An 8031-nucleotide genomic window follows, 5' to 3' on the forward strand; every position below is an offset into this window, starting at 1 on the left:
TACTTTATATACCTAACGTATAACAGCTATGTATACCACCAAAGCTCATCGGAGCTAGCAAATCTAGGTAGGTACTTAACCAACTAAAGTTACTGAAGTTATCAAAACTAGTAAAACTATCACAGCTACTGTAGTAGTTAGCTATAATTGTAATGCGAATAGGGCATATAGCTTACCAGTCATAAAAACGGACCATATGTTGTAGCCGTGGTGGCTTCTATCACGTTCAAGCTGCTTATGATAAGCCCAAATAGCGGATTATGTAGCTCAGGAAGGCAACAGCAGCCCCGAAATTTCGATTGCTTTAAGCTGATAGCCGCCGCAAGAAACCCTCGTTCGGCGAGAGAAATACAAAGTCACATTTGGCAAAATAGTGTCATTGGGCACAAAGTATTAACGTAAACAGCCGAAAGCAAATAATTTTTTCGTCCCAGGAAGAATCTTGTTCCTATGTAGACTACGTGCAGTAACTCCAGGCATAACTCATGAGCCCGACGCATGCCCTATTGACCGTGAAGAAAGACGTCATTCCCTGCCGTAACCACGACATCCACGACCAAGCCGTCGTCACACATCCCCTAGTTTCCACCTCTACCTCCGTTAGGCGCACGCGCTTATCGGTAACGCCATAGGGAGAGGGTGTTGTGTCTCTTCCAGGTCTTTCTGCGACCAGCCCTGGTCTTGTTGTAGCGGTGGCCCTTGTTGAGACCACGCGACTTCTTGCCGGTAGCGGTGAGACCACGGGCCTCGCGGTGCTTGTGCACGGGGTTGACGATCCAGTTGATACGGGGGTCCTGGCGGATAGCCTTGTGCTCGGGGTCGACGAGGATAACCTCGTAGTACTTGTAGGTAGAGTCCTGGTTGATCCAGTACGAGTTGAGGACTCGCAAGTTGGAGCAGCGGCGGCCGACACGCTCCTCGGCGGTGGCCTTGAGGGATCGCTGGTACTTGAGCTGGTTCACACCCTGGTTGGTGGGCTTGCCTGTAATTTCGACCTGATTAGTCGTCTGCGTCAAGAATATTAAATATTATCTCGGTCTCTTCGTAGACTTACCGTAGGTGGCACCCTTAGGCACGGGCCGCTTGCGACCACCGCGGCGGACACGCACACGATAGATGACATAGCCCTGCTTGGCCTTGTATCCGAGGCGGCGGGCCTTGTCGGGGCGCGAGGGACGCGAGGCGCGGTGGATGACGTTCAATTGACGAAGCTATATTGATGCACTCTCAGCTAATGTTCAACGAGTGTATAGCAGAGACACGTTCCCTCCCTGCCGGGGAAAAGGCAACAGGAGGGAAGACAGCGTCCACATAATCATCCACGCCAATATATTGGACTGTTGTAGATTTTCGTGTGTATAATACGCTTTTCGTGTCGAGGTTTTAAAGCAATCGTGGAGGTTTCAACATACTTCCCAGCAGCGGACTCGGAGGAGGAATCGCAGAACATCGGACTGCTTCTTCTTCTGAAGCTCTTCGACATACTTGAGGGCACCCATCTTGACTGTGCGGTGGAAAATTAAAAGGTTAGCAACAGTATGAAAGCAGTTTATTCGGGGTAGAGAGCTACAAACCAGGTTGGGAATAGAATCCTGCAACAATGGATGGTCGTGTGTCGTTATGTGTGGTGTGAGGAATTAAGGAATGCGGAAATCTTCAATTGAGTGAAGAAATTTGCTAAAGTTGTGGGAGTGCGTTTGGGGGGAAAATTAAGCGACCCGGGGCTAGCCCAGGAATAGGATAGTGTGACTTCCATAAACGCATTGACCACATATACATTAGGTTAGTACTTAACCTACTTCCTGCCCCACAATACAGAGCTATGTAAGCAGGTAAGTTACCTAGGAGGTACTTCGTACACTAATTGCGTATCAAGAAACTCGAGGTTGATAGTTATAGCAACATTTACCTAGGCAGTCTAATGCTCCATGATACAAGCTAATACAGCCAGTTACATTCTATCATCACAAATTCTCAATATGCTCTTCTATTGTCCCCGCGATAGACGCCTTACTCTTTCCTGTTCTCTCAAGGGAACAGACTTCGCGATAGCCGTGAATTTCTTGACTTGCTCCGCCGCAACCGTACCCCAAGTATCCCCGTCTAGCGCCATGCGGCTCTCTTTAAAGAGATCTGAAGCCATGCTCTCCTTTTCATTGTCCTTGTATCTATCGGGCTGGCCAAGTATGTGAGCTTCTGGCCTAAGCTTATCCTCGACGAGTTTCTCTCCGTACTCGCGGCCGCAAGAGAGAAGGTCTTTCATATCCTGCTTATCCTGTTTCCATTTCGCGGTGGGAAGCTCCAACTTATAACTCTTAAGTTGCTCGTCCGTCTCCTTGAACTTTCTGAGCAATGCATAGCTTCCTGAGATGATGGACCGCGCATCTTGGAATAAGATATGGCCCTCCTTGGTTGGGTTACGTGCCTCGCCGTGTGATTCATGAGAGAGAACGGTATTTGAGTAAAGCTGTCCAAAGGTTTCTACGAGTTTACCATTGGTCTGAGCGCTGTATACAAATGGTCAGATTAAATCTCTTAAATTGCTGGTTTGCGAAGTCTGGTCTTCTCACAGTTGTTTCTCCTGTTCTTGAATATACTCTCGCACCTTATCTGTCTGCTTCTTAACTTTCGCTCCAAAGTTCTTGATGAAAGCCTTCGACTTCGTAACTTCGCCTTTGGTATTGCCCTCGAAAATCTCGGCCCATCGTTGAAAATTTCTGTATATCGCCGACACCATCAGTAGGCAGACATACGAATTATTTTCTAATTTAGCACTTACCGGCTACTTTCTCGGCCCTCATCTTCGTTGTACTCTTCAAGTCGTGAAAGGCGTCTATTCGTACTAGTCCTCTTCTTCTTGGTATTGTTTTCCTTGGTTAACGCCCCAGGATCGTCCGACAGTTCTATAGAATATGAATATGCCTAGCACTACGAGCCATACCCATTCGCTCTCTCGGAAGCGTACTTACGCTCATGGTCAGCTTTTCTCTTGGCTAATCTCTTCAACATGGTGGCTATAAATATATGATGATTGAATATGCTGGCTTCGGTAAATCGCTATGGAAATAAAGTGGGAATCAGATGAAAGTCGAACTAGAGACTATGATGCGATTCAAACAACCTATTGTTATCATCAAGGCTACAAATAGCACTATAAATTGAGGAGGCGCGGAATTGTGTGTAAGAATCAGGGAAAAGAAATTCTTGGTTTGTTATTCTACCTCTTGCTTGGTGACATAAATAAGACATAGGGGCATCTACGTGGGCAGTTCTTTCCCCCCTTAATGGAAGGGTTCTTACTTAACTTACATAGGGCATCTACGTGGGTATCCACATATGATTTACTCCTTCTATAACAGGAGGTCATGTGCCGAATAACGTTAAGATAGAATGTTCCTTCTACGTCAATATCCTTCGAGTACTTGATACTTATAAGGGGCTCATGTAGTTCGGATCCATGGTGTTTTATGAAAACCCGTATTAAACATTACTCGAATTTGACACATGCAACTCAGCGACGTATAGCTATTAGGAGCTTAATTATAGCAATTTTAGCCATCGGAGGTAACTAGAACCCTATCTAGAACGAATCTGCCATTAAACTAACAGTGAAAGTGGACAAACCGAACAGAGGAACCCCCCCTGAATGCATCTTGCAAGGCAAATGGGTGTAATCTTTCATGCGTGGCAAAGTCTTTTCTGGTCGTACAAAATCCGTCCATACCCAACAACTCGTGCAAACAAACCGTCCCTTTTGAATATCAAATTACACATATGCTTGTGCAGCACGTCTATGTTGATCTCCTTCCGAGCGCAAAACTACTTTTTGTCTTATGGTTTCTCTTATACCGTGTCGTCATGACGTAAAATGATTGATGGCCCTCTGCCTTCGGTCTGTCTTCTGCCTCGCCTCAAACCCGAACTCGAACTCGAACTCGAACTCGTCTCTGGCCTCGTTCCGAAGTCTTTAAAAGGTTGAGAAATCAAGGAATACCAAGGAATTGATAGATGCCGGTGCCAACCAACGCCAAAGTCTGATAATTGCGTCGGTTCTCTGGAGTTTTCGCCTAGGCGTACTGTGACTTATATGTACCACAAGCGCCTCTAGGAATAATTGGCTGTATGTAAACAACTTGAACGGGCCGCAAGGCCACCTAAAAAAGGAGAGGATTAAACTGTAAAATTGAGAAAAGAAAAAGAAAAAAAAAAGAAAAGAAAAAGAACGGAAATGGATTTCTGCCAACCCGTTGATCGTAATACGTCTCTTTAGTCTCGGATCGTATAATAGTGATGGTATGGTACGAGGGAAGTATAATACGAGAATGGAATTTTAGTGTAATGAAAATTCGAGGTTACTCAGTACGACATTAGTCTTTACTGGATGGTTGAGGTTCCAAAAAATGCCTTTAGAAGGTGAGTAACAAAGATAGATGCCGTATGGTAGTAATGAATGTTTGCGTCAACGAATTTTAGACTGAGGTTGAACCATAATAGGGGGTAAGGGGTATCGCAATATCCTGGCGAATTGAAAATATCTCCAGGTTCATTAGTAACGAGAGGGAGTTATCGAAAGCCGTAATGGAACGAATTCAATCCAAAAACTCCTCGGGTTCAGCGGGAGTTCAGAGAGAGCCCCTGGAACGCTCCAACCCATTCGTTCTGTCCTGTCATGTTAGGCACTGACTGATCATGAGGGGAAGGAGCCGTGTGGGGACTCGGATAACGCGTTCGCATGCTTGGGGGGAATTCCCCAGGTTGGGAGAAGCCGCCGGGGTATGTATCCATCCCTTGCATCACGCTCGGGACATATGGCACTGCGCCGGACCTCGGAGCACTGCTAAACGCACCATAGGCGGAGTATGGAAAACCGGACGGGGGATATGCAGAGCTGGCCACTGAAGGACGATCTGGCCCGCCAAATGGCTGGTTGAAGGGTGGCTGAAACGGTCGGCCTGCAGCACCCGGACTGGTAAAGGCAACCTGTGAGTCCTGGGGTGGATTGGATCTTCGTTCTGTGTTGGCGGATCCACTTCCTCTTCCAAGGCCGACAGCACCTGGGCCGATGCCGCTGGGCGCCTGCAACCCCAAGGTCGGGCTGGCAAATGAGGCGGGGTTGATAGCGGACATCCAAATTCGCGTCTTGTAGATCTTGAAAAGATCGGTGACTAGCGAGTTGAAGTTGATATACGAATCGGCGAAGTAGTAAAAGGTTAATTTCTTCCAGTCCCTGAAATCTGTTAGCGACGTGATAGATCAAAGATAGAAATAGTTACTCACATCTGGAACTCGGCATCGAGAATCTCCATGTTAAGGCCATGCTCCTTTACCTTCTGCATACACATACGCTTCGCCTTGGCTTCGTTTCCTTCTTTATCTCGAAGGTTGTGAATCTCGTGACTCTGTGCCAGGCGTTTGATGAGCTTCGGTTTGAGCTCGCCCGCGTTTGGTTCTTGCATGTGATGCTGGCTTGGTGGTCCCATTCCGCCGATTGCGCTGCCTTGAAGACCGTTAGATGCAGCCATCAAACCAGCCCCGGTCCCTTCCTGAGCGGCCGCGGCATTTTGGGAATACATCATCAACCATTTGTAGTGCTCTTCAGCGTAGTGCTCCTTCAATTCTTTAGCTGTTTGCCAGTCCACATTATCGCGAGCCACGGTTCCAAGATCCGTTCCCCGATCTGCCTCTACGATGACAAGATCTCCAGGTTTAACCGTAAGGCCAGTTCCTTCCTGGATGTAGAACACATCTGCCCTAGAACACTTGAAAAGAACAATATGCAGCAGTTGATTGTGTCTGGGCTGGCTCATTCCGTACATACTCCTGTGAGGTGATGGCGCACGGTTACCAAAGGTTGGAGGAAGTCCGTAGGGCGACTGGTACGGATGACCGTAAGCAGAGGACGCGATGGCTTGGTGTGCATTAGGAGCATTGCCTCCACCTGAGTAATAGGATACTGTTGATAAAGTTAGTCCTAAACGTAAACTAGACAGCTGGAATTCACTTACCAGGACTAGCAGTTTGAAAGCCCGCGCTCTCGGGGAATCCGCCAAAGTCTTGAGAATGAGACTGTGCTGCCTCTGCGGAAGTTGCATCATGAAGAGAAACACCCTCGCCAATAGAACCGATTGATCCTTGTCGCGTAGGCACGTCGGCAAAGGAATGTCTACGACTCTGCGAAATCTCAGTCAAGCCACCAAAACCTAGAGAACTCTGCCAATATGCTTTCTTAACATTCTCGAGCTTCCTGTTCTCTAGGGGATAAGGGGAACGGAAAGCCGAAGACGCAGACGCGTATTCGCTCATGCGCCTTCCTACTCCTCGTTTCGAGGCACTGTCCGGGCCCTCTCCAGCTTCATCTAATTCGTCAATCGCGAAGTCGGACTCTTCGGGAACGGGTCCGCGGACGCCGTATCCGTTACCTAATCCGTAAGTAGCAGCGGTTGACGCACGGGGTCTGAGCCGAGAGTTGTGATACTGCTGTTGCTGCTGCTGCTGTCTCAGCATAGCATTCTCTCGAGTGAGCATCTCTATTGTCTTCGCCTCGGCACTTTGCTGCTGATGAGATGCCTGAGCCGTGTCACTAGCACTCTCATCATCGTCATCCTCAACTTCCTTTACTTTACCTAGCATCGCACCTTCACTGGACATCTCACTCAACATACTCGGGCGCGAGGGTCTGTGCTGTAATCCAGGATGTCCAAGGGGAGCACGCGGTCTTCCTGATAGCATCGAGGACGTAGGCATCGTCGGCGTCGTTGCATCCGGGTCTAACTGACCCACCGAGTATGACTGAGAGCGATATGTTTTGGGGGTTGGGTGCAAGGGAATGGCGAACGGAATTTGTGGGTTAGGATTCTGCTCTCGCGGAGTGGGCGAGGTCTGCGCCAACGAACTATCTTCACCAAAGAAACCAGCATTACTGGGGACGGTAGATGTCGGCGAAGGGAGGACTTCGGTCAATCGAGAAGGCGGCTCCTTACGCTCTGTGTTCCAAATGCCTGTTCCCCATGGGAAAGACGGCGGTCCTTGATGTCCCCTTCCCATCGCCGCCGAAGATGTAGTATGAGTCCCCCAAGCGGTTACACCCGGCTCGGCTGATGGGGTACTAGGATGCGAGGCTGTTGGTGACATAGAACTGCTCGCAAATGAACCTTTCCTCGGATGGGGTAACGTAGTTTGTGATGTATCATTCAGCCAAGAAGCACGACGTACAGGGTTCTGAGGCTGTACTTGTGGTCGATGCGCGTCTTGTCGATGAGGGTCGGGTTCGTCGTCCGAACTTGCCAGGGCTTCAGAGTCTGGTGTAGATCTTCGAACATTTAGCTTTTCAAGCAGAATGGACTGGTTGTTTGGCGCAACCCCTGGGTATACGCTCTGGCCGGCCTTGGTTGCGGTACTGGGCTTGATGTTGCTGGAGCTCATGGTCTGCAGATGATCGATTTCGGCTTAATAATTGCCGAAAGGAAAAAGCACACTGAAACGCAATGACAATAACCGACCAAGACCTCAAAACAGTAATAAAAAGTTACACCCAGAATTTACAGGTGGTTTCCGCGGAGATGTTCGAGCGTCTATGACAACAGTAAATAGTGTAAACCTACACGATGTGTTAGTCATGCTACAGCACCAGAACTAAAACTGAGATGAAAATAAAAATGAAAACGAAAACGAAATGACAAGGTCACCCCGCCAAAAGCAAATGCTGCAAATGATTTAAATCTGGATGAAGGAGGTATGATTGGCATTTCCTATCTTGAGCGCCAGCGGCGAATCCATCTCCACACGCCCCTTATATATAATGAACCACGCAACGCCGGCGCAGACCAAATTACGTCCTCAGAGATAGCTGATCTAGTCAAGAGTGGACATAGCGTTAAAAAAAAGGAGATTTTATACTTACTGGTGTCAACGAAAAATATTAGATCTATTCATAGGGTATCGAAGAATCCGTGTCTATTGAGAAAATGAAAGGCCAACAGGCAACGCAATTTTAAGGGAAAAAAAGAATGGTCGACCGAAGTAAAGTAACGG

The 8031-nt window shown here is 48.0% G+C and overlaps 3 protein-coding genes across 3 annotated transcripts; all 3 read right to left on the reverse strand.

Moving 5' to 3' along the window:
- Window positions 1-393: 393 nt before the first annotated feature.
- F5Y00DRAFT_233895 (60S ribosomal protein l15) lies at window positions 394-1650 on the reverse strand. The gene is made up of 3 exons (XM_048007360.1): window positions 1413-1650; window positions 1055-1211; window positions 394-982 (listed from the first exon to the last, which is right to left on the reverse strand). The coding sequence occupies exons 1-3, from the start codon at window positions 1497-1499 to the stop codon at window positions 615-617; spliced, it is 612 nt and encodes a 203-aa protein (XP_047866131.1). The 5' UTR covers window positions 1500-1650; the 3' UTR covers window positions 394-614.
- A 221-nt stretch (window positions 1651-1871) lies between these two features.
- Window positions 1872-3009, reverse strand: F5Y00DRAFT_268650 (uncharacterized protein; the record flags this gene model as incomplete). The annotated part of the gene is made up of 4 exons (XM_048012299.1): window positions 1872-2507; window positions 2571-2717; window positions 2780-2903; window positions 2970-3009. The coding sequence occupies 4 exons, from the start codon at window positions 3007-3009 to the stop codon at window positions 1988-1990; spliced, it is 831 nt and encodes a 276-aa protein (XP_047866132.1). The 3' UTR covers window positions 1872-1987.
- Window positions 3010-4236: 1227 nt separating this feature from the next.
- Window positions 4237-7578, reverse strand: F5Y00DRAFT_43571 (uncharacterized protein). Its single transcript, XM_048013656.1, has 3 exons — window positions 6006-7578; window positions 5278-5953; window positions 4237-5227 (listed from the first exon to the last, which is right to left on the reverse strand). The coding sequence occupies exons 1-3, from the start codon at window positions 7420-7422 to the stop codon at window positions 4612-4614; spliced, it is 2709 nt and encodes a 902-aa protein (XP_047866133.1). The 5' UTR covers window positions 7423-7578; the 3' UTR covers window positions 4237-4611.
- Window positions 7579-8031: the final 453 nt, after the last annotated feature.

This window comes from Daldinia vernicosa (genome assembly GCF_022497035.1).
Source record: "Daldinia vernicosa strain CBS 139.73 unplaced genomic scaffold F5Y00scaffold_16, whole genome shotgun sequence".
In the NCBI taxonomy this organism is placed as follows: Eukaryota; Fungi; Ascomycota; class Sordariomycetes; order Xylariales; family Hypoxylaceae; genus Daldinia; species Daldinia vernicosa.

What these genes read in the sequence shown, in the direction of transcription:
- F5Y00DRAFT_233895 (XM_048007360.1), bottom strand. Translation starts at nt 1,499, where the DNA reads ATGGGTGCCCTCAAGTATGTCGAAGAGCTTCAGAAGAAGAAGCAGTCC. An exon ending in TCCGAGTCCGCTGCTGGGAA is followed by an intron (nt 1,212 to 1,412) that starts GTATGTTGAAAC and finishes GCATCAATATAG; the next exon opens with CTTCGTCAATTGAACGTCAT. An exon ending in GCCTAAGGGTGCCACCTACG is followed by an intron (nt 983 to 1,054) that starts GTAAGTCTACGA and finishes TCGAAATTACAG; the next exon opens with GCAAGCCCACCAACCAGGGT.
- F5Y00DRAFT_43571 (XM_048013656.1), bottom strand. Translation starts at nt 7,422, where the DNA reads ATGAGCTCCAGCAACATCAAGCCCAGTACCGCAACCAAGGCCGGCCAG. An exon ending in CTTTCAAACTGCTAGTCCTG is followed by an intron (nt 5,954 to 6,005) that starts GTAAGTGAATTC and finishes CTTTATCAACAG; the next exon opens with TATCCTATTACTCAGGTGGA. An exon ending in CTCGATGCCGAGTTCCAGAT is followed by an intron (nt 5,228 to 5,277) that starts GTGAGTAACTAT and finishes AACAGATTTCAG; the next exon opens with GGACTGGAAGAAATTAACCT.